Source organism: Alligator sinensis, unplaced genomic scaffold (assembly GCF_000455745.1).
Source record: "Alligator sinensis unplaced genomic scaffold, ASM45574v1 scaffold996_1, whole genome shotgun sequence".
NCBI classification, from domain to species: domain Eukaryota; kingdom Metazoa; phylum Chordata; order Crocodylia; family Alligatoridae; genus Alligator; species Alligator sinensis.
The window spans coordinates 125,309-150,330 of NW_005842581.1; the positions used below are offsets into that span (position 1 = coordinate 125,309).

The 25,022-nt window shown below is 39.8% G+C and overlaps 1 protein-coding gene across 8 annotated transcripts in view; it reads left to right on the forward strand.

Annotated features, from left to right (window-relative positions):
• Positions 1-2,025: 2,025 nt before the first annotated feature.
• GART (phosphoribosylglycinamide formyltransferase, phosphoribosylglycinamide synthetase, phosphoribosylaminoimidazole synthetase) overlaps positions 2,026-25,022 on the forward strand; it is a 48,751-nt gene continuing 25,754 nt past the window's right edge. For 4 of the 8 annotated variants that reach the window (XR_003096046.1, XM_025214420.1, XM_006032646.3 and 1 more), the window contains exons 1-9: positions 2,456-2,573; positions 10,703-10,851; positions 15,138-15,233; positions 16,677-16,851; positions 17,492-17,603; positions 18,648-18,716; positions 22,557-22,682; positions 23,756-23,843; positions 24,444-24,529. Coding sequence is in view for 6 of the 8 variants with exons in the window: in XM_025214420.1 (XP_025070205.1) it covers positions 10,707-10,851; positions 15,138-15,233; positions 16,677-16,851; positions 17,492-17,603; positions 18,648-18,716; positions 22,557-22,682; positions 23,756-23,843; positions 24,444-24,529 (897 nt within the window). In the remaining 2 variants the exon portion in view is untranslated. Of the gene's footprint in view, positions 2,041-2,454; positions 2,574-6,332; positions 6,366-10,702; positions 10,852-15,137; positions 15,234-16,676; positions 16,852-17,491; positions 17,604-18,647; positions 18,717-22,556; positions 22,683-23,755; positions 23,844-24,443; positions 24,530-25,022 lie in introns of those variants that run through there. The other 4 variants (XR_003096047.1, XM_025214424.1, XM_025214422.1 and 1 more) reach the window with 3 other exon arrangements.

Genomic DNA, 25,022 nt, shown 5'->3' on the forward strand with positions numbered 1-25,022 from the left:
TTGATAGAGCTGTTTACTTGAGGGAAGTTACAGGTTATGTGGCACAAGTTTGCAAAAGCATCACTGATAAATGAGAATGAATGCATTTCATACCAAGATTACTTCTGACCAATATTTGGCAGGGCCCAAAGTCTGCAAAGAATGGTGTAACTATAAAGCCATGTACATAACTATGATTTTAAACATTTTCTAATCAAGTTTTAAATCTACTACACCTTTGTCTGAAAACGTCATTATAATAAGACTTTACCTTATATAAGCCTTGTCTGCACCAGGAGCATTTGTCTGATATACAAATATGGATGTACTATAATGGCAGAACCCTCCTTGTGTGAGTGCACGCTTGCTATATCAGGAAAGCTGTGTGCTGGTGAAAGTAAGGGTTTCCCTGTTGAACTGCATCTATCCCAGGGGCTTCCACCAGCAGCAATGTTAATTAGGGATAGCAGGGTTGGAGTGTTGTTCCAAAGTTGGGATGTTGATCCAATAAAAGATATCACAACAAATGGTGAAGGGTTAAACTCAGGATTGCTTGTCCCAAGCAAAAGTGTGGCCTTGAGTTGAGTTAGCTCAACTGATGTAATTTAACTCATTAGATAACCCTACTTAAAATCAATGTAGACACATGCCTCCACTAGCTGTGCTGATGGAGAAACTGGTACAGAAAAAAATCCATAATGTATTTAGATATAGATATATATAAATTCCACACAACTCCCTATGTAGACACTGTTAGTGTGGAATATTCTAGACTTCCCTTCCACTCTCCTTGTAAAGAATTTAGCAGTAGTTTAACACCTTTAGATCAACTGGGCGATAAATGAGGAATTCACTTAAGTTAAACCAGCTTTACTGTGTTAATTCAATTGGGAGATAAAAAGCATTTTTCTTTCAGTCAGAATAAATCTGTAGTGAATTACATCAATCAACTACCTTTGTGAAGTTAAAGGCCCAATATTGCCAACATTTATACTCTTGATAAATGTTTCTAAGGGGAGGGTAGACTATAGGCAATACTACTGTTTACTTGAAGGAAGTTACACAAGTGCATTAATCTTTGTGGGATTACTATTTTTTAGTGTAGGGTTGAAGTGTTATTGTCTCTGTCATGGTCCAGGAAATGTAAGAGGCCAGGATTTTTAGTGATACATTTTATCAGACTACCTGCATAGTTAGGAAAGCTGTTGGCCAAGTTTTGGGTATCAAGTGCCCTTCCTCAACTCTAGGGAATTTTTTTAAGACCAAAGATTTCTTGAGATACACACAGATATATAAAGTATTTTTAAAAACTTGTACCTTTGAAATTCATAATTGTAAAATATATCATGTGAGAATAAAATAATCATAGGGATCTAATTAATTCCATTTTTGATGTATAAACACAAGCATTACCTGAATTTATAGAAATGATGTACTCCCATCCAGCAGGGAGTCGAACTGAAACAAAATCAACAGAATTACCTGATAGTATGTTTCCTACTTATATTTACATAGTTTTGCACAAGCCATTGTTCAATCTGCTTTTTTCTCAGAGATCTGATGAAGGGTACAGTGGAACCTGAAAACTTTTCTATGTCCCTTCCAACTATGTAGTTGGTCCAATAAAAGATACCACTCACAAAAATCCTTGCCTCACATGTTTCTTGCACTATCATGTAACCCCAACACTACCAGAAGAAATAGTGTCTCTCTCTCAGCTAAATTATCTTTTGGAAAGCAAAGTGAAGATCCGGATTAAATTAAAACCATCAATATGAGCAACACCTTTGTGTGTTAAATCACATTACCTTTTCCAGTATCCCACCCTTGGTAAAGCATTGCAACAGTTATAGGAACATTTTGCCTCCTAGTATAACAAATAGTTCTAGTCCAATTAACCCACTGAGCTGTTAATTTCATATTATAAAGTGATGCTATAGTTCATAGATACTCATAGCATCAGTCTGGAGATCTGTTAGCTATAATTTGTTATTCCTCAGTGTACGGTGCTTATCTTGTACTTTCTCCTGTGTTTGACCTATCCAGATTTAGATGTGCCAGGTAATTAGGTTATTTTTCTGCTTTGGGAGAGTAAATATAAGAGGCTGTTTAACTGTAATTCTGTTAATGCAAACTGGTTGGCATAAGTATCTAAGAGGCAAGGATTTTTGTGGGTGATTTATTTTATTTGACCAAGTGCAGGTCTAAAAAGAAATGCATTACATCCAAAAGCTTGTCTAAGTCTATCCCACCCATCCTGTTGATCCAATGACAGATACTGCTCACAAAAATCCTTGCCCCTCACATTATTGCCTGGACCATCAAGACTATAGCATCACCCCCACACAACCAAATGATGTAAATATATTATTTCAAAACCCAGTTACTGTCAGTGATACATATTTTCCGTGCGTTCATTATATGCTTTCTGTTTCTCCTGCCCTTAATTTTATAGCGCTTCTGTTTACTACCCTATTATTTCCTTTTCCTTCCAAGGAAGGGTTAAGAAAGCAGCTGTGAATTCTGGGAACTGTAGTTTGCTGCAAAGGGTCTTTAGAGGATGGTCTCATTCTTTAAAAGCTGGTTGCCGAAGAGTAAGTTTGTCTCTTTGCTCTTTATAAATGTAGATTATACAATATGTTGTTTGCAGACCTTAAAGTTTTGTAGCTAGGCGTTTGTCTGAAGCAATGTTTTGAGAGAAAGTATGCAAAAAGGAGAGAGGTTTGTTTGGTAACCTCAGAGATGGCCATGTGCTCTATTTTCCGTTAAAATGGCTTTTCTGTAATTGCAGGGCTAGTAAGTTGAATGCCAAACCTTGCTCGTGTTGTTTATGCAAGTTGTTCCTTTCAGGGGGGTTATTTGTACGAGTAGAATAAGCAAGTTTTAATAAATATCACTACAATCAACTGGGGTTGGTGTGATTCACTTTTTTTTTTTTTTAATGGGTACAGTGTTTAAATTTATTTCCTTCTGCATTTGTGTTTGCTTTAGTACTGAAAAAGGTGTTATGAAAATTGTTTTGTTTCATAACTTCAAAATTGTCTTGCTTCTGTTCAGATCTACCCCTCAGCAGTTTGAATGTAAATTTATTTTTTTTAACAAAACTTGACTTCTTCCATTATGTATGCACATTGGCTTACTGTTGTAGTGCTTTATAACAGCTACACTGTTTCATTTTACTTTAAAAAAAAGTACTAAAATATTTGCTTTAAAGTAAATGTAAAACTTTTAACTTGTCTCCTTTGAACTTTGACCCACTTTAATAATTCTCTCTCCTGTGTTTTGCAAGTTTGGGGATCTATCAAAATAAATACTTCCCTCTGAAATTCTTCAAGTTTAGATGGAATTCTTCAAGTTTAAATTATTAATACACTTGATATTTTTATGATGTTTTAAAAATGCGTGTTAATTTCTCTGTGTATGTATTAAAAGTATGTATCGAAAATAAGAAAACTGCTTCTTTCTTTCTTTCTTTTTACTTCGTGAGACCTTTTGCAGCCTTTACACAGGATTTTCTGCTGAGTACTTTTTAAGTTCTTCCTGAATATAATTAGACTTACCAGTGTTTAAGACCCTTTGGGATCAAAGCTTCCTTTAATTTTAATTATTGGAGCTTCAGTGAACCTCTAGTCAAAGTAAGAACGTAGACTACAGCCTAGGGTTGTATTCCCTCTGGCTGAGGGGAAAAGTATAGAGACGCAGTATAACTTTTATGATACACAGATTATTTTATTTCTAAATCTTCCAGTTGTCTGTTGCTGCCAAAATCCTCTTATCTCTTGTTTCTTCACTGAGAGGCGGCTTGATTCAGTGAGTGGCAATATGGGATTCTAGAGACTTTTGTCCTATTGCCTATCCTACTGACCCATTATCTCTTGGTGCCTCAGTCTTCCTATTTGTAAAAAGGTAGATAAAAAATATTTACTTTCTCTGTAAAGTTATCTGAAAACTCAGCAGCAGCCAGATCCAGATAAAGGACTTAAATTATTGAACCCCACCCAGTTCTTTCAAAGAATGATTGTAGATGCATACTCTCAGGGAGGGCTTTCAGCTTTTGCTTCTGAATTGCTGAGCATTTTCCCTATTGCCCTTACTCCAATTTATTCATGTCCTAGAGAGGTCTATGCTTAAAATGGATCTCTATGCTTAATATTTCCTCTTGGCTACATATGTGGGGTTCCCATTTCAGTATGTGGGGTGTTTGCCTTGCTAGCTTCCAACTCTGCATGAGAAGCTTAAGTTCATGCCTTCAGTCCTGGATTTCACCAGATGACTAAACTGAAGTGGTGCATCTCCTAACTTGTAGATGCCCAAATCCCTACTGAACCCATCCCTAGGGTATTACTGTGTATTGATTCTCGGTTGTGCTGCAGAGTCAGTTTAATCTTTGTGTCTTTACTTTCAAGATTTTCTAAACAAAGCCTCAGTCTAGAACTTCAAGGGCTCCCCAGTCTATAGCTGTATTTAGATACCTGAATAACTTACCCTTATTAGATACCTCACCTTCTCCAACAAGCGTTAAAGATCCAGCAAATTCAGAATGAAGCTCAATGGGTGTTGGCTGGTGCTCAATGTACTTGAAAACCTGACTCCTTTATTTCCTATTCAACTGCTTTTATATATAAGGTCTAAGTATTTGCAGGGCTGGGGCCTTGGCCTGTAAACATCTCTGGAAAGGACTTCTCTTTTACGAGGGACTGAAAGTTGTAGCATGCCTCTGCCTTTTTTCGTTTAAAAAATGGCTCAGGAGCAAAAATAAATAAATATTCCAGCTCTTCTACCAGCCTCTTATTTTTAAAACTGCTATGAACAAAACCATCTCAGCTTTCCAGCATTAAAAGGTGTATGTGGTGTTTTTGAGATCCTGGTAATTGTACTGCTGTCCTAAAATCCTTTGGCTTTTAGCCACACTCAAAGAATGTAGGTTCTCTCTTGATAAGCTCATTGTGTGCTAATCCTTCCTGGAAAAAAACCTCTACACACTGCATATGGCTATTGCACTTCTTAAGATAAAGGGTGGCTCCTGCTTTAATAACAAAAGTACCCAGAAAGCTGATTTTCAGGGAATTTCCCTTTTGAAAAGGGAATTCTAGGCTCCTATAAAGCCAGCTTAATGGCCCTCTCCACCACCTTGTATTTTTCCCACCACTATAATTCTTCCAGCATTTGGGTATCACCAGAAGTAAGGACACCAAGGCCATATCCCACTTCCATCTAGCACTCCAGAGAGCATGAGGAAAGATCATATGTATTTGCTCTACTACATATGCATTTCCCCTGCACACAGGGGATCCTCAGAAGGCTGTTTCCTTAACGATCAGGTTTACAAGTCTTTTGTACCAGCCTGGAGGGGCACTAGTAAGTCCAAAAGTCTGAGCTGAAGCTTTTATAGACTCAGATGTTACAGTAATCTGTAATAATTACTCCTGCCACAGTTATGAATATTTGGAAATCTACTCCCCAAACCTCATGCTTCACAAGTAAAACTTCTCATGTCAAGCGGATGTCATCTGACCTCCGAACTGTTCCCTGCCCAGGGCAGGGTGTTGGACTTGATGATCTGTTGAGGTCCTTTCTGACCCTAGCATCTATGAATCTATGAAACCATTAGACAAAAGCATGCGGCACAATTTATGAACCATACAAACATTGTCAAATTTGTGAAGCTGAGCATGATTCAGGAAATTAACAACCAATTTGTTGCTTACATGTTAATGCTAAATTATTTCCACTATATTTTAGCATAGAGCACATGTATTTTTAGGTACTCATGACACTACAAGTTTTGTGCTGCCTGTTGTATTTCTGAATTTTTTTTTAGGCTGAAAGAAGCATTGGAATAGGGTGCTCTTAGGGAAGATGAGATGACTCCTTGAGTAAGTTCCCAGTGTGGGTGCAATACTTTGCATGGGAGTGCTGTCATTAGATCCCCGGGTGCTGCCTCTCATTTGCCTTTAAGTATCAGATTTCGTGGAGGATACAGCTTTTCTCCATTCTTCTGTGATGCTTGTTGTGTGGGAGATCGAAGAACCTCCTTTTTAAAGTGATTGTAAGTAAAGATGGTCTAACAGGGCCCAGTGATTGGGGGTTTTTAACTGAAAAAAAATAGCATCAATTAGAATCTGCTTATTTTGTCTTAGAAAAGATAGGGAGTCTGTGCTTTAAACTCTTTGCTGTTCTGGACATTCATAGCTTAGACAGCTACTACCCTCTTTCTGGTTTAAGAAACTGAATGTTCCTGTTTATTGGCCAGTTGTGTGGTGTCGTCAGTGTGGTGTTGGGGTAGGGACAGGGTGCATCAATTTAACTGGAAGCTGCCTCTCTCCTTTCCTTTTGTGTTTGACTACTGAGTATCCCTCTCTCAGATCAGAACCACTTAGACTAGAGTAAGTATATTTTCTAGAGTAATCTGAGACTTTACATTCAATTCTAATGTACTAGCCTTAAAAAAAAAAAAATCTTTAAAGCATACATTTCAATTTCTGTAGCTGGTTTTGAAACCTTGATCTGAACAGTCTAATGATTAGGTCTGACTTTCTGTGGATGGGGGAAAAAGAACATGTTTTTTGAATATGACTTGCTTAGTTGTAATAAACAACAGTCTACTCTATATATATATATATATTTTTTTTTTAATTAATAAACTTCCGTTATGGTTTACTGGCATTCTCACTGTATTTCTTCATTATGGCCAGTTGCTTAATGCTTTCTTCTTTTGCTTGGCTTAATTGACATATTAAACGTGTGTGCCATAATTGATTTTTTATTTATTTATTTTTGTCATTCCACCATAGGTGACATGTGTGAAGCTTTTACATGCAGAATTAATTTTTTCATTAAATTGAGCATAATGGATTTTATTTATACATATGTAACTTTGCAATATAGTGCATATTTAAAAAAAAGATGTAAATTTGCACTGCCTGTATTTTGCTAGTTTTGTAAAGAAGCCTACTAACTTAGATAAGCTGAGAATAAGTTTAAAAATAAATGTATTTAGGTATGGGTAACTATGTAATACTTAGCTCTCTGCAAGTATTATTTTTCTCCCATTTGTGATTTGTTCATATTTTTATTCTTTTTTCCCACCTAGTTCAGCTAATTTTGGTAACTGTTCAGTCTCTTAATGAGTCATCTTTGGCTCAAATTTTTTTTTACGGTTTTAGCATATAAAGTTGAGATTAAAAACATGCCATATTTACTTGAATCCAAAATGACTTTACATGTAAGACTATGCTCCAATAATTAGTTTCTACACATGGAAAACTTATACATATTATAATTTTCCATGTATAGAATCTGATTATTGGAGGGTTGTCTTGAATTTATTTCCCCCACTGCTATAGCAGGGAAAGCAGAGGCAAGGAGATAGCCGTTGCAGCTCCAGCTCCAGAACACTGGAATTGCCACTGCTGCTGTGTGATCAGGTTGGGGTGAGAGCTACCATGCACTCTGTCTCTCTGCTGGAATGGAGCCAGAGCCTCTTTACAGTACGGATGACCAGAATCTGGAATAGATTTCCCAAGGAGGTGATACAGTCCCCAGTCTTGGAAGTCTTCAAGAGGAGACTGGACAGGCTGGGGTCATTTGATCTCAGCAGTATTCCTGCCCAGAGCAGGGGGGTTGAACTCAATCATCTTTTGAGGTCCCTTCCAGCTCTTGATTTCTATGATTCTATAACTGACAGTAAAGGTAGGGGGGCAGTCAAAGGGAGGGGCAGTGGCTTCAACCCTGAGCCGAAGTTGGAGACACAGCAACTGTCTGCCCCCTCCACCCCACCTTGTACTCAAATCCAGGATGAGGGTTTTTTTTCCACATGTTGAATGAGGGGGACACCTCACCTTGGATTCAAGTAAGTATAGTAATAGAATGGTATGGTTGTAAGGAACCTTGAGAATAATTAGTCGCACCCTTTTTACAAGTACCGGGTGCACTATACCTGAAATATCCTGTAGAGGCTTTTTGCAAACCTCCAGAGAGGGAGCTTCTATAACTTTCCTTCTTCTGAAAATTGTAGTCTTTCTGCCAACAAATTTCTTGTTCTTTAATTAAAAAAGCTAGGATTGCTCTGTTTGCATTTCCATCTTTACCAAATCAAACAGAGAGAGAGTTAGCCATGTTAACTCTGAAGACAGGGTAGAGCAGTGGTCTGTGACTGCAGGTGCCATGGCGCCCCCCGAGATTTATTCAGGTGCCTGTGCGCATTTTCACGATCAGTAAAAATCATTATTCCAAAAAAAATGCCGTCATATTGGCACCTGCTGCTTTTTCATTTAAATTCAGATGTGCCCTTGGGCATATAAACGTTAGGAACCCCTGGGGTAGAGGTACATTTTATAAACTAACTGATTCGGGGATGCATAACTCTCATAAGTAAAAACTCACTTCATCAGATACTCACCACAATGTAACATGATTCCTTTAGAGCAGGGATTTTCAATCTTTTTTAATAAGTGTACCCCTGGTGGGTGGAGAGAGGGGGTGGCAGCAGCTGCATGCAGAGCAGCAGCAGCACAGTGGTGGGCAGGAGGGGATGCTGCTGCATGTGAGCTCCTCCCCCCCATGGCCAGGTGGCACCTATGCAGCCCACAGGGGTGCTGCTGCCCTCAGGCTCCCCACCCCCGCCCGGCCCTGCTCCTGAGAGGCAGCAGCACATGGTGGTAGGTGGCAACGCTCTGTCCCCACCTGCCCGTGCGTACCCCCTAGGGCCTTTCCAAGCACCCCTGGGGGGATGCGTACCCCAGTTGAAAACCCCTGCTTTAGAGAGTGAGCCATTTCCTACACAGTGAATGTTCCCACATATGAGAGGTTTCCAGTGTCTTGTCGGTGAGATGAGCCGGCCTGTCCCTTTATAGAGCAGAGCTGTTACTGAGGGCAGAAGATGGAGTCTGGGTCAGGCTTTTAGCAAACAGAATTTCTCAGAGATTTTGGCTTGTGTGGGGGTGAGCCACGTGAACCGTCTGGTTGATTGTCTGAAAACCTGTTGTCCAGGTGTAGCTATGTGAGGTCACTTTTAATTTTGAACAAAAATATGTTTCTGCAGAAATAAGTTCACTAATAATTCTTTCTTACCATTCAATAGAAGTACAAGCATGTTCAAATTAAATAGCATGCTAAATGTTTTTATCAGTGCTCTTCTTTGGTAGGAATGGCGCACATTACCAAAGCAGGTCAATGGCTAGCTGCTTCACAGAAGAAATGCAAGGAAGCAGACAAGGGTTAAATGTTATATTTGCTAAGATTACAACACAGTGACTGTTTGTTCAAATTGTAAAATTCTTATCTAGTCTGTTTTGCTTCTCTTAATGAATGTGAGATGGTTTGTACAGGAAAGGCACAAGACCTCCTATTGACCACGTGCAATTCTTTTAATTTAATAAAATTGATTATGGTTTCTTGCCTCTAGAAATGCCTTACCTCCCTACTCCCCTCTTCCCCCCCCCTCCAAATTAACATGCTTGGACTAAAAGAATTTTTAATACTTGTATAAAATGCTGATTTACGTGCATTATGGTTTAAAGCATTAACTTGCACTCTTTCTTGACAAGTACATTTTACATACAGGCTCAGCACCACCAGTTTGGAGCTATTGATGTTCTGCCTAAATGAGTTCTGCCTCATCATATATGGCTTCTACAAATGTAAACTGTTACCCTGGACTGCTGCACATATTTTAAATTATTCTGTAGCTTGGAAATTTAACCTTTGCTTTTCAAGACAGTGCAAAACGGAGAATATCTGCTTATTTCTATGAATTGCTTTATTTTTAGATTAAGTTTTCTAAAATATCACAAACATGGTGAACAACTATTTTTTTATGATATTATTGTAACTAAGTTTTTTTTTCTTCTTATTGTTGCAAAACCTTAGTTTTACCTTGCAAGATACTGAGTGACCTTAACTCCCAGTAATTGCATGTAGATTATTATTCTTTCAATGAGTCACATCCTAAATCTGCTTGAAACCACGTGGAGTGTTTCCACTGATTTTTCAGGCAAATTGAATCAGACCTAGGAGCAGAGGTCAAGCAGCAACTTGCTTCAGATGGCCCTTTATTTTTAGCAGGGTTTTTTTGTGCTCCATATGTTCACCTATGAAGTTCTCTTTGAAATCTGACTGCTTCCTCTTGGAGTAAGGAAGGTCTGGAAGACCATTATCCTGTTTCAAAACTCTTACCGTTTCATTTTCATAAGGTATGAGGAAGACGTTCTGGCTTAAGAGAAGTTGTGCTGTACTAATTAACTTAGCACTGACATGAAACGCTCTGAAGAGACTTTGTCCCCAACATTCTCAGACTCTTTTGAAATTTAATTAAGCTCACAAGTTACATCCTGGTAACTAGTGAACATTTTTTATACGTATATCATGAAGCCACTGCATAATTTAGAACATTTGGCTGTGTGACAACGAGAAATGGTATAACAGATCATCTGAAGGTTTGTGCTGATGTGCTTAGTAGAGCTCTCTGAAGCTTACATGATATCTGTGCTGCACCTTTCTGAGCCAGTGCTCCCCATAGTGTGTTTTCATAGTACCATTTGTATGTACAAAATGGTAGGAAAACAATTACTTGAAATAGGCAAAGTGACATCTGCAACTATGATCAGTTCCTCTGTTGCTCTGTGGGGCCAAGCTGTTGAATGGTGAATGCCGGCAATAAGTTGTTGCTTTTCTGATGTTAGTATCATAATTGGTTGTTTTGTATATATTCTGTTTTAAACAGACTGATGGCTGATCGAGTGCTTGTGATTGGCAGTGGAGGCAGGGAGCATGCTCTGGCCTGGAAGTTAACACAGTCTCCACATGTAAAACAAGTGCTTGTTACTCCAGGAAATGCAGGAACAGCTGGAGATGGAAAAATTTCCAATTCAGGTGAAAAAAAAATACTAAGAGAATTTGAAATATATATTGGACCATGTAGCACATACACATTAAATCCTAAATGATGGTTTCAGATTCTTTTTTGTCTGTGCTATAGGAATTATGTTTAAGACCATAATTCCTTATAAAGCTAATAGACATAGCTGGATGTGGTTAAAAATGATCTGAAAGTGAAAGTTATAGTAAGGCTTTGTATCTTATATAAACATTAGTTTCCTCCTCCACAGCTGAAGAAGAAACTGATATTTAATATCAGCTGTGTTGGCTAATGCTTTAGGACTGAGGAGGCAAGACACCATCCACCTGTACAGTATATTAATTTCTGAACACTGCTACCTCTGCTGTAAGTGTTGGACTTGGGCTAAAGTAGTGACTTAAGCCTCCTGCTCCTCTGCCCAGGTGCGTAGCAAAGATCAGGCCCCAAAAGACTATCAGAGGACCATTGAGATATTAAGATATATAATTGTACCTAAGGCAGTTAACAAGCCTTTTGATAAGATTTCTTATCCGTGCTCTACACTTGAGACAGAAAGATTAAGAACAACATCCTGTGATTTTTCCAAGGTCTTTTCCAGCCTTATAATGTATGAAGTCAAGTTCTCCAGTAATTCTGGGCCCCCTTTCAAGGGTTCTAACATTTATAGCTCCTGCTGGCTTTAGCTGGAGTTGTTTGGGCTCACTGATTTTGAAAAATAGGCCCGAGATATTTGAAGCTGAGCATCCTTTGAGCCTGCTTCTGAAATTGTTATTCTTCCCAAGTTGCCCAGTGGCACACAATGAATCAGTAGGAAAACTGGGATAGTTACTTAGTAACCCTGAGTCACAGTCGCTTTTAGTCCATTAGACTACACTGCCTTCAAAAATCTCTTTAACAATGTTTCACGTATTACAGTGTTATGTATTAAAAATTATAAAAACATGCAAAATTAAGATAATGTAGTATATGTGTAGACATACATTATGTACATATGCTTGCTATGTTTATATTTTAATGCAACTAAAATCTACTTTTGTCTTATGCACCATGGAGGAGACATGATTCCTGGCAGGATTTTGTCTTTGTACAGTATATGGCAAATAAATTCTGTTTACTTACACCCCAAGAACCCTAAAGTGGATTTTATTGGAACCTTTATAGTTTCATAAGTAATAGATTTGTTCTGTTTGGCTGTTTTTTGAGAGTGTCGAGGAAAGGAAGAGTATTCACATGAAAATCATATGATCTCTTTATATCGACAGTGTCAAATGAAAATCTTTGTCCCTGTGTTGAAATTGAGTTAAAGCCAGATTGCATGAGAAGCTAATTATTAAACGGTGTATTTATTTCAAAGAATATTTTTTTCTTTTTTAAATTCTACAATTTTATGTGACTTCAATAAAATGTATAAAGGAAGGTATTGCATCTCCATATCTGGAATAAAAGTCACAATCCAGCAAAGCACTCGAGCATAGGCAGACTTTTAAATGTATGAATAGGCACCTTGAAGTCAGATGGACAATTATTCTTTTTCTGCACTGAAGCTTCGTTGAATCTGCTTTGGGTATGCCCCAAATAATTTGTCATTTGGCATATGCTTTATTACTTCAGAATTTAGAGTGTATGGGGCATATTCACTATTCAGATGGTGTAAATGGATTAGAAACCGGCAACTTCTTGTTAGGGATTCCCCACAGTTAGCGAGGAATGAGCAGAGCCAGCTCCTATGACCATCTCCCCAAGATAAATTTGCTTGGGGCCACTGAATGGCCAGAGGCTTCAGTAGAGGACATACCCACTCCCTGTGTGGGACTCCATGTTTGGAGGGATTTTAAGATTTTGTTCTACCTGTAGACCAGTGGTAGATCTTGGAGCCTCTTGTGGTAGATCTCAGAGCCTCTTGGAGTCAATCCAAGGCTGGGGTGGGGACTGAGTACCCATGTGCATGCATGTGCATGCCCCAGCCCAGCAGATGAGTTCATGGTGGCAGAAAGGGGAGGGGGCTAGATCGAGGCCCCCGTGGTGAGGGACAGTGCTGCAGAGGCAGGAGCAGTGGTAAATTGAGTGGGGCCCCAGCTGGGTGGGACTTACCTGCTAGGGAGGCATGCCCCCAATTCATTTTTTCTCCCTCTGCCTCAATCTGCCCCCACCCCTTCCTTCCCCACAGACTTACCTGCGGGGGGTGGGGGATGGCAGCAGCGGCACATGGTAGATCTTGGGTTGCTTTTAAATGCCAAAGGTGATCTCCTACTTTAAAAGGTTGGAGACCACTGCTGTAGACAAACCTATTTAGACCAATGTTCGATAGAAGTAGAGATGCCATGGAAGAGAGGGAGAAACGGATTAATTGTGTTGCGTTCCAACTAACAGTAATGCCATCATGGATATTTGCAGGGTAGCAACACTGCATCCATCAAAACAAACAAAAACAGGAATTTAAAGCAAAGTATCCCAGAAAGGAAGGGATCTACACTTCGCTCCCTGTTTGTCAAGTAAGGACAGTAGCTTCACGCTCCGCTGTCACTCCCCTTTCAAATGACCAATCCGTCTCCGATTCAGTTCAGAACATTTTTTTTGACTGAGTTTGAAAGTTCATGTGACTCGGTCAACCTTTAGACCTTGGATTTATTTATTGTTGATAAAAGTCATGGAATTACATTGCCTTTGTTTAAAGAGCATGTCCTACAGCTTGATAATTTGTCTTTCCTGGAGGCTTTCTTTTTTAATTCCTTTTTTTTTTTCCACATTGTCCATTAGATTTCTCCTTGTACAAACCCCTAAACGCCCCAAGTGCAATGGGAGAGATACTGATGTGCTTAACCACACTGAGTGGTACTCATCCTATTAATGAGTTCTTCCTAATTTAAGGAAACATATCAGGATCTAACTTGATGTAAGATTTACACATGTTGGCATCTTGCCATTCCAGATTAACAATTGAGCTGTTGCATAGTTTCATAGTAGTTAGGTCAGGAGGGACCTGATCAAATCATCTAGCCTGCCCCCCTGCCACAGGCAGGAACGAATGCTGGGTTCACAAGACCCCAGACAGGTGATCATCTAACCTCTTTTTGAATTTGCCCAAGGTAGGGGCGAGGACCACTTCCCTGGGAAGTTGGTTCCAGATTCTGGCCACCCTAACTGTAAAATATTGCCTTCTGATCTCTAACCTAAACCTATTCTCCATCAGCTTATTACCATTGTTCCTCATCACCCTGGGTGGTGCTGGGGAGAATAGGGCTCTTCCTATTTGCTGATGATCTCCCCTGATAAGTTTGTAGGCAGCCACCAGGTCCTCCCTCACCCTCCTCTTGCCAAGGCTGAATAGGTTCAGGACCCTCAGTCTCTCCTCATAGGGCCTGTCCTGCTGCCCTCTCACCAAATGGGTGGCCCTCCTCTGAACTCTCTCCAGGCTGGCCACATCCTTTTTGAAGTGCGGTGCCCAGTACTGGACACGGTATTCCAATTGCAGCCTGACCAATGTCGCGTAGAGGGGGAGTATCACCTCTCTGGACTGGCTTGAGATGCATCTTTGGATGCATGACAAGGTGTGGCTGGCCTTTCTGGCTGTGGTCTGGCATTGGCGGGTTATGTTCATCTTGGAGTCAATAATGACTCCAAGATCCCTTTCTGCCTCTGTGCTTTCAAGAGGGGAACTCCCCAGCCTGTATGTATGCTGTGGATTCCTTCTCCCAAGGTACAGCACCCTGCATTTGTCTACGTTGAACCCATCCTATTCTCGTCTGCTCACTTTTGTAGTGTGTCTAAATCTAGTTGCAGCCTCTCTCTCCCTTCAAGTGTGTCCACCTCGCCCCATATCTTAGTGTCATCAGCAGACTTGGACAATGTGCTTTCAGCCCCCTCGTCCAAGTCACTGATGAAGATTACAGTGCAGGCCCGAGGACTGAGCCCTGGGGGACTCCACTGCTCACATCTCGCCAGGTTGAGTACGACCCATTCACCACTACTCTCTGGGTGCGCCCCATCAGCCAATTTTTTACCCATCCAACTGTGTAGGCATCAATGCCACAGTCACTTAATTTATTGATGAGAATGGGGTGAGAGACAGTGTCAAAGGCCATCTTAAAGTCTAGAAAGACTATGTCCACGGCCACACCATCATCCAAGAATTTAGTTACTTGGTCATAAAAGACAATCAGGTTGGTCAGGCAGGACCAATTTTCCTGTTGTTTAAGTATATTAAACTAAAAAAATCCTCTGTCTTTCTATTATCTGATAATTACTGTTGCTTAAAACCTAATTTAACTACAGATATGTCCCCTTTTGTATCATTTTACAGTAATTTCAATTGATGACCATGTTGCCCTTGCCCAGTTCTGCAGAGACCATGAGATCAGACTTGTGGTGGTTGGCCCAGAGGTTCCCCTTGCTGCTGGTAAATTTCAAATAAAGTATTAATTTTATGAACACTTATTAATGTATAATTCATTTATGGAATATTTCTTTTTAATTAATTGTTCCCAACATGGTGGAGAAATGGATTACTGCAATTTCACTGTTGACAGTAGTTATTTAGTTACAGGCTTTCTGTGAGAGATCATTATCTAAGTACCTTACAAACTTTTATGGATTTTTTTCTCAAAATATTGTGGGATTTATGGTGGGGCTGTCATAAAGTATTAACATTCCCATTTTCAGGTGGTGTTCTGAGCTAAAGGGTGAATCAAGGCATGAGTTTTAGAGGTGCTGTAACGTCTGTAGAAGTCCATGGGATTTGTTGGCTTGGTCAGCATCTGTGCAAATCAGACTTCAAATAACTTGTTCTAAGTCATACAGACAGTCAGGAAACTTGCACTGAATAAAAGTTGGGATCTTTCCTTCCTTTTTGCAAAACTGATTTCATTCATATCTTAGAGGGCATGTCTACATGAGGCGCTTAATACTTAGTAGCTTAATAACACTGTGCAATAGCATGCCAGGCAAAAACCATGCCAGTATGCTACTGCATGGTAGTATGAGTGCTACTGTGCAGTTAGTGTCACTAAAAAACTGTGCACCGGCACTACTGCCCAGTAACTGTAGTTACTATGCATTTAGTTAGTACTTCATTAAGCAAGTAGTTACTGTGCGTTTACCTTAGTACTTGCTTAATGAACGTGTAGACATGCCCAGTAAGAAGTATTTCTAGGCTGCCTAAAAATTAGATTTGATATTCTTCCAATTGGAAGTCAATAGCAAATCTCCTAATGTCTTCACTGAGTGGAGATAATAACAATTTTCCCTATTAAATTCAAGGTCATGTGATGAGATAAATGTTTCTGAAGTTTCTTATGTGGGTAACATAAGATTTGTCATGTCCTTAACTATTTGTGAAACCCAGGCACTTAAAATTATGCATCTCAATTGTTGCTAACTTTTTTAATTGAACTTTAGTTAGTCTGGGGTTTTTTTAACGGTGGTCTGGGAGTCCATACCTTAAGGTTCTTCTAAGTCTAAAGGTTTGATCCTCTCACATGCTCAGAAACTTCCAACTTGTATAGAAACAACCCTTTTGGGAGAGGGCAGTAGTAAAGGAAAAAAGGAATTTAATCTCTTGAAGTGTTGCACCATGTGACTGTGGTTCTTAGATTCAGACAACTTGTTCTCAAGACAGATTCTGAAGTCCAAATTGCCACCTGACAATTACAGCTAACAGAGCTGCTGAGGTCCATCTGGTCAATGCCCACAGTTCCCAAGATGCATCAGACAGACTGTACAACATTTGTGGCCAACACATAAGTCAAAAGCAGAGCAATTTCATAATGTTTTTGTACTGTATTCCTGTAATGTTTTTAAAACCACCTAAACAGACCAAATAACTTATATGTGCTTTTGATAGGAATTGTTGATGACTTGACAGCAGCAGGAGTAAGATGCTTTGGTCCAACAGCAAAGGCAGCTCAGCTAGAGTCCAGTAAAAGCTTTTCCAAAGCTTTTCTGGATCGGCATGGGATTCCAACTGCACAATGGAAAGCCTTCACCAGTCCTAAAGAAGCATGCAGCTTTATTACCAAGTAAAATACCTTTCACAGTTAGAAGACTTTTCGTATTACAATATTGTGCGTATAGTATGCTTGCTACTGAGAATTGGCAACCTAATTGTCATTCATTTATCAGTAATGGCACAATGTCCAGATATTAAAGAGGTGCTCTAAAATAACTCTGCAAAAATACCATCAATAAGAGTTTTATGTTTACTGCTCCTCAGTTAAGTCAACTGATCTCAGTTTACAAAGAAAAAGATGTTTTTTCTAATTGCCAACCATGGAGTGGTCATATTAGATTCTTTCCAGTTCATGTCTTATAGCCAGTAATGCAAATTCTGCACCCAAAGTTACTTAACAATTCTGTTGATGATCAGCTTGTTCATCCTACAGCAGTAATGCTACTACTATGTAAACAGCAGTAAAATGTTCTTCCCCCTGAAAAGTAATGAGCTACCATCATGCAGAAAAAATCATGCATTGGACTAAGGTAATGGGAGAAGGGATTCAATTTTGTGTACTTTATTCAAATAATGTTTAATATTAAATTGTGGCTGTGATAATAAGTATTTGACCTTTGATTCTCCATCTTCAAAATCCATACAAAGGGTAGAAGTTGGCATTGAAATAGTATCATGCTGACAGTTTATAATGAACATTTTTTTTCCAGTGCAGACTTTCCTGCCCTGGTTGTAAAAGCTAGTGGCCTGGCTGCTGGCAAAGGGGTAATTGTAGCTTCTAACAAAGAGGAGGCTTGCAAAGCTGTACATGAAATCATGCAGGTGAGTTGCAAAGCTGTATAAAGACTTCTAATTTTTTTGTGCCAAATGAATGTATTTCTTCCTATACTTGGCAAAACTTCTACAGTGTTCTTTTTTTTTTTGCAGTACTCATTAGGCTAGCATCAACCATATTCCTTTTAAAAATGTGCATGCTATTTGAGTGTCTGTGAATGTGTATAATATGCATTCCTCCAGGAAATTCTTTCTAGTTACAATTTGTACAGGCTTGAATAATATCCTGATCCTGTGCTTACTTGCTTCCTTCTGGATTTACTTTTTCTCCGTACCTGTGATTCAAAATCCAGTAAGACTAGAGTTGCAATTTCTGTAATTGTTTTATTCAAGGGCATGCTGAGAAAACAGACCAGAGTCACTAAGATATCTTTGCTTCCTTTTAAGGAACCAGGAAAAGGGACATGTCTCCCCCTAAGCAGTCATGGATGTAGAGTTAGGCCCTCAAATGGTGTCAATAAGCAAAGCTCAATCAAATTCAGCAGAGTTTTACAAATTTACACTATCTAATTCTCCAAACAAAGTTCTATTCAGTGAAGTCTGAGACCCATTAATGTGTCTTGGCAATGCACTATTATGTTTGTACTGCTGCATAAATACATGTCTGTATGGAAACATTGAAAGGGAATACTGCAGTGTTCTATATAGATGCCTTTTCTGACAGTTGGCTTTCTCCTCTGAAAGGCTGAAAATTGTTGATCTAGTCTGAAGTAGTACTGGTTCAGAACTTCAAAAGAAATGTAAAGCATGGTTAATAAATAACTTCACATGTCTGTTGATTTTTTTTTTTTTTTTTTGTGCATTTTATAAACACTAATGAAAATATCTGTATTAACGGAAAGCTACTCAAAATTGAGGAAAGGAGCAAACTCTTTGCCATTGCCACGGTCTGATGTAGAGAGGATGAACACAGATTTTAAATCATTTTGTGTTTACTGGATTGGGAGGACTACAGGTGTCTGAATGTTATGTTAAAATTACTAAACAAAACATAGGAGAACCAAAGATACAATTTTTGCTTTGTTTTTGCAGGATAAGATATTTGAAGCTGCTGGGGAAACTGTTGTTATTGAAGAACTTCTTGAAGGAGAAGAAGTTTCGGTAAGTATATGCCCGATCCTTTTAAGAGTGTGGTTACAATTTACTGAAGCAACACTTAGGGAACTATAAGCATCTATACTTGTGCTCCACGGTGGAGGGGAGGGCACTGTTGTGCCTTCAGTGTCACACGTATTCAGCATCCCATGCTTCGACATAGTGGCATTGAACTAAAAATCATTCAATGAGCTTTAGTTAAAGTGCCCTCGCCATCATTTTGAAGCATGGGGCTACTGAATACATGTGATGCAGAAGCTGCTGGAGTGTGATAATTAGCACACGCCTGCAGTCTTGCAGCAGACTTAATTAATCTATTTAGCACACAGATAGAGCAGATCTCCATCATGTATAGATGCTCTTAGGTACCAATTTTCTCAGGTGATGCTGCACAGGTAGTCAGCAGTAAGGGCTAACGTGGATAAAAGTACAGTTTTAAAAATTGAAAACAAATCAGATTTTACTATCAAATAAGCTTATAACAATAAACTAATTTAAATTTGAAATTATAACAGTCTACATCTCTGAATCTCAATTGGTGTGGCTTTAGAGCAGCTAGCCCTTAAAACTGAGAAATGTTACATTTTCTCATAATTGATGTAAATGAAAATAAAGGTTGAGAATCTGGAAAGATGGCATGGCGATTTGATGCACTACATCACAGAATATATGGGAATTGTCTTGGGTTTCTTGTTCTGAGAACTGAAGTGAACTTATGTTAGATAAGGTACACATTAGCTTTGGAGCTGGTTTTATAAGCAGGTATAAACAGAAGACAATTAAAGAATTACCAGTAACTTCGGGGAAAGTTAGGTTCCTTAGTGGAAGGACAGAGTAGAGGGAAGGGAGTAAAAGTTGCTTAAGATCCTAAACAGGTAAGAAGACTCACACTAGAGAGAGTTTTCATTTACCAATGAAAGTTTTTATTCCAACAGGAATAAGCAGGTAAGCTGGTGTCACTCACTATTGCCAATCATACCAAATTCTACATCAGTTTCCTGACCTTTATGAAGAATTACAGATATCAGACATCTTGTTTAGCTTGACTTTATCTAAAATGAAAGGGGGCTCAGATTGACAATTCTATTAAGTGTATGCAATGCTCTTAACTAGCCACAAGAACGTGAAAGGATTTCCTGTGATTAGGGACCTACTTAAATCATGGTAAGACAAAGGGTTTTTCATGACCTGCTCCTGGCATGCAGAGCCCATTTCACAGGCATTTTATGGTGGCTTCACCCCTCACTGCTGATTAGCAGAGAGACCCTGCCTCATGATTTAGATTGGTGAAGAGGCCCTGGTGGAGGAATGACAAGGGGTTAGCTGCCATCTTGATTACTGGTTGTCCTTCGTGCCGCCCCACCCATCAGTGATGACTGGCAGAGAGGCCCTAGAAAGGGAAGGATGGATGAGGGGACAGCAACTATCTTGTCTGCTGCCCTTTGTGTCACCCCACCAGCCACAGCCTTACCCTCCCAGCAGCAAGGACCAGTGGCTCCCACTGGGGAGCCAGCATTTTATTTTTATCAAATGTTTTTGTTGATTTCATGGACAATCCCAGATTTAGTCTAGGACTATTTATACCATGGTTCCTATCTATGATACAAGAACAGAAGAAAGGACTTGCTCTTTGATAATATTGAAAAAGCAAAGATGGTTCTTGACTTGCTTGTCAAAAGTAAATCATCTCTTGTGACTGAGTACAATTTTTAAGGGGCTGATGGTACACGTTTTATGTTTTATTTCCCTACCTGCCCTTTAATGGAATTATGAAGTGTTCTTGCAAACAGTATTTGCAATTACCCAAGCAAAAAAATTATCAAGGTGTTTCATAGTAGTTGTAGTAGTAGTAGCTAGGGTCAGGAGGGACCTGGACAGATCATCTAGCCTGACCCCTGCCACAGGCAGGAATGAATGCTGGGCTCACAAGACCCCAGACAGGTGATCGTCCAACTTCCTCTTGAATTTGCCCAAGGTAGGGGCAAGGACCACCTCCCTGGGAAGTTGGTTCCAGATTTTGGCCACCCTAACTGTAAAATATTGCCTTCTGATCTCCAACCTAAACCTATTCTCCATCAGTGGCTTATGACCATTGTTCCTCGTCACCCCAGGTGGTGCTGGGGAGAAAAGAGCTCTGCCTGTTTGCTGTTGATCCCCCCTGATGAGCTTGTAGGCAGCCACCAGGTCCCCCCTCAGCCTCCTCTTGCTGAGGCTGAACAGGTTCAGGTCCTTCAGTCTCTCCTCGTAGGGCCTGTCCTGCTGCCCTCTCACCAAGCGGGTGGCCCTCCTCTGAACCCTCTCCAGGCTGGCCACATCCCTTTTGAAGTGTGGCGCCCAGTACTGGACGCAGTACTCCAACTGCGGCCTGACCAAAGTCGCATAGATGGGGAGTATCACCTCTCTGGACCAGCTTGAGATGCACCTTTGGATGCATGACAAGGTATGGCTGGCCTTGCTAGCTGTGGTCTGGCATTGGCGGGTTATGTTCATCTTGGAGTCAATAATGACTCCGAGATCCCTTTCCGCCTCTGTGCTTTCAAGAAGGGAACTCCCCAGCCTGTATGTATGCTGTGGATTCCTTCTCCCAAGGTGCAGCACCCTGCATTTGTCTACGTTGAACCCCATCCTATTCTCGTCTGCCCACTTTTGTAGTGTGTCTAAATCTAGTTGCAGCCTCTCTCCCCCTTCAAGTGTGTCCACCTCGCCCCACATCTTAGTGTCATCAGCAAACTTGAACAGTGTGCTTTCCACCCCCTCATCCAAGTCGCTGATGAAGATGTTAAACAGTGCAGGCCCGAGGACCAAGCCCTGGGGTACCCCACTGCTCACATCTTGCCACGTGTGTTTTGTGTGTGTTATTGCACATAAATGCATATAGGCATACATTTATCTGTAATTTGAATGGAAATGTATTTCTGTCACCGGGAAGGAAAAATAATGCACAAATGTCTACTACTTTTGGCATAATTTCTGCAGTGGAGTATTCCAACTATTTTTGTGCCTCCTTTGTGCCATTTTTGCTATTTTTGCAAAATAATTTGTATATGATGGTGCTACAGCCCCAGTGTGGAGGACAACAACTAAAAGTATCTGGTTTCTTATATTCCTATGGGGAATGAAGTTTATTAAACTAAATTTTAAATCAGTAATTGTAGGTGCAGACAGAAGTGCAGCTGTAACTCAGAATGATTTCTGCAAAGCGTTCTGAGTTACAACATTACCCCAGATCAAACAAAAGTTCACTGCTGGTTCCAGAGGGGAGGGGAATCTGCAGGCTGGGAGCCTGCATCCAGGTTCCCATAGCAACAGCCACAGATCTCTGACGGTGCTCCCTGTTTTCAGATTGGGAGAGGGGAAAGGCAGTGGAGGGAGTTTGTTCTTGAGGCTCCCCAGCTGGTGCTGAAGGGAAGGGTGGGTGCATTGGAGCCCCCTCGTCTCAGGGGAGCTCCAGTACATCTGCCCCATCCTCCATGGGACTGGGGAGGGGGCAGAAAAACCTCCAGACTGAACTCCTTCTGCTCCCTTTCCCCCCCTTCCATTCTGAAAATAGTGATAGGCTGGGAGCTCCCAAACAAAAGTTACAAAAGATGCTACATTTTGAAACGTCTGTATCTGATATCTCATGGAATCAGTTCATTGGCCTTTTTTTAAGCTGTCTGCAGCCCTGCACTTGCGTTTGGTCACAGCTATAGACTGCCTTCTGTGGCCAAATCAGGCAAAAAGTGTCACTTCTGTCTGCACCCTAAAAGGCTTGCTTGGGGCCTGATTTGGGTCCTAATTTCACCAAGTCTGATATCACTGGTTTGTCATACACATTCAGCTTTGGTTATTTGTTTTGCCTTACAGTGCTTGTGCTTCACTGATAGCATAACAGTTGCCCCTATGCCACCAGCCCAGGACCACAAACGGTTAATGGATGGAGATGAGGGTCCAAACACTGGAGGGATGGGAGCTTATTCCCCAGCACCACAGGTAAAATTTGATAATAGGTGGCTGCGTGGATAGATCTAATAACTGAAAACTTACGTATATTATTTGTTGCTTCATGGCAAACAGGAATGAAGAGAAAAGACTTGTTACAGATGGGGAGGGGGGTCAGATGCAAGGAGTTGTGCTTCACTGAGCTTCACTTATTAACTTGTCTTTCTGAAGAGTAGGGCATTCTTACGTAACTACACTTTCATTGTGAAGGTAGAAGACTACATTTTATTTTGCATTTAAATTCAGTGTTATAAAGTCCTGGTTACCAGTACCAAGTGGTTGAAGAAACAGTCTTACCTCTTGCCTGAGTGAGTTAGAATGATTAACCTGTGCCATATCTTATGATTTTTGTCTCTGTTTGTTTGTTTGTTTGGCAAGTAGCTGTTATTTGCAGAAGGGGTTAGTTTATTTTCTGTTGATTCATGTTGTCTTCTATCGCTTTTTTTATTTTATAAAGGGATAATGAGCCACTATGTAGCTACTTTGAGTTTATTTGGTACAGCTTGGTCAGTAATGGCTACTATGATGCTTTTTAGCTTGATTTGTCTTTATGCTTCAAGGTTCCTTGGGTGAATTTGATATCTTTTATTAGACCAACTTCTTTTTCATGTTGTACAGTTTCCATTTCAGACGGCTGAATTCGATATCTTCCATGTTGCAGGGGTTTGGGTTGTAGCCGTGTTGGTCTAAGGACATAGGCAGACAAGGTTCCTTGGGTGAATTTGATATCTTTTATTAGACCAACAGTCTTTATGCTTCATGCACTTACGCATATGCTTAACTTCATGAAAACAAGCAGTTCCAATGAAGTCAATGGGATTACTTGCATGTGTCGACTTAAGCAGGTGTAATTGTAGGATTGCAACACTCAGTCAATACTGCAATATGCTCTTTGCAAAGAGATAAAAAGATAGCAAGTTTCTTTTGTTAAAACATGTATTGAACTGGGAAAGATACCTGCAGTTTCGTCTCATCTCTTCAAAGTCACACAGAAAAGTACACGTTGCTAGGTAAAATAATACATTAATTCTTAAAAGTACTAATTTCTAATCATATTTTATTAGATTTCCAAAGACTTACTACTGAAAATAAGAGATACTATTCTTCAGAGAACAGTGGATGGGATGAAAAAAGAAGGAGTTCCATATATTGGTAAGTGAAAACTTTCTTTTATGTGATTCTTGTTAGTTGTTTAGTATCTTGAACAACTCTTACCCCCTCCTCTGTACTCTGCCCTTCCACTAAAGAATTAAATTTTCCCTGAAGTTATTGGTAATATTTTGATTACCTTCTTTGGAACTAGGTTTGATTCTAGCCCTTTGAAATCAGGGAGTATCTCTCCATTTCTGGTTACAAAGCACCCCAAGTAAGCAGGAAGATAATAACAGAATAGCATTTTAAAAATAGTCTGCAAAATTGTGTAAAGTTATATGCAACTAATATTAAGCGTAAATTATGTAGAGATGCAGATCATAACATTTCTGATTAGCTAAACATAGGTCAGGTAGTTGAATGCCTTTGTTTTCTTATTTGTACTCAAGTGATTGCATTATCAGATACAGATAATTGGAGATAACATTTTAGCAGATTTTTTTAAATTTGGGAAAAAATATTTGAAATCAAGGTATACTAGAGCAGCACTCTCAATAAATGTTACATTATAAACAGCTTTAAAACAAATGACCTTTACAGTCACCTAAATTACTTTTAATTATTCCCTTCTCTTCCCTTCTATTCTGTTCTTTATTTTAGGTGTGCTTTATGCTGGATTGATGCTTACTAGGGATGGGCCTAAGGTTTTAGAGTTTAACTGCAGGTTTGGTGACCCAGAATGCCAGGTGAGTCACTGCAATTAAATATAGTTTAGTGTAATGGGGAGCAAAGCCATACTTTCATCTGGGTTTCTTCATTTATTTCATTCTTAAGTAAAGGGATTTTAACTGAACACCTAATACTTAATTATTAGCTTGGCATTTTGTGGGGTGGAGGGTGTGGAATGGTTTATTTCCGCAACATAGTTTATTTGTTTTGAACTTAGAGGCTAATGATCTTCTGTATTAAGGATATATTCCTTGCCAACAAATTTTCAGCACTGTACAGAGGTTCTGTAAAATTGATAATGTTCCAGATCTGAGCAATTTCCAGTCTAGAGAAAACGAGTGCTTTAAATTTCACAAGATGGTGTATCATGGCTGTCTAGATGGCAGTCCATGGGTTGCATGCAACGTGTGAGTAGTTAAAGTGTTAAGCTATGGCCCATGAATCCCTGTCACCTTTATCTCTTGGTTCCCCACAGGTCCAAGCACTGCTTCCCCCCATACCCTCTCTTCC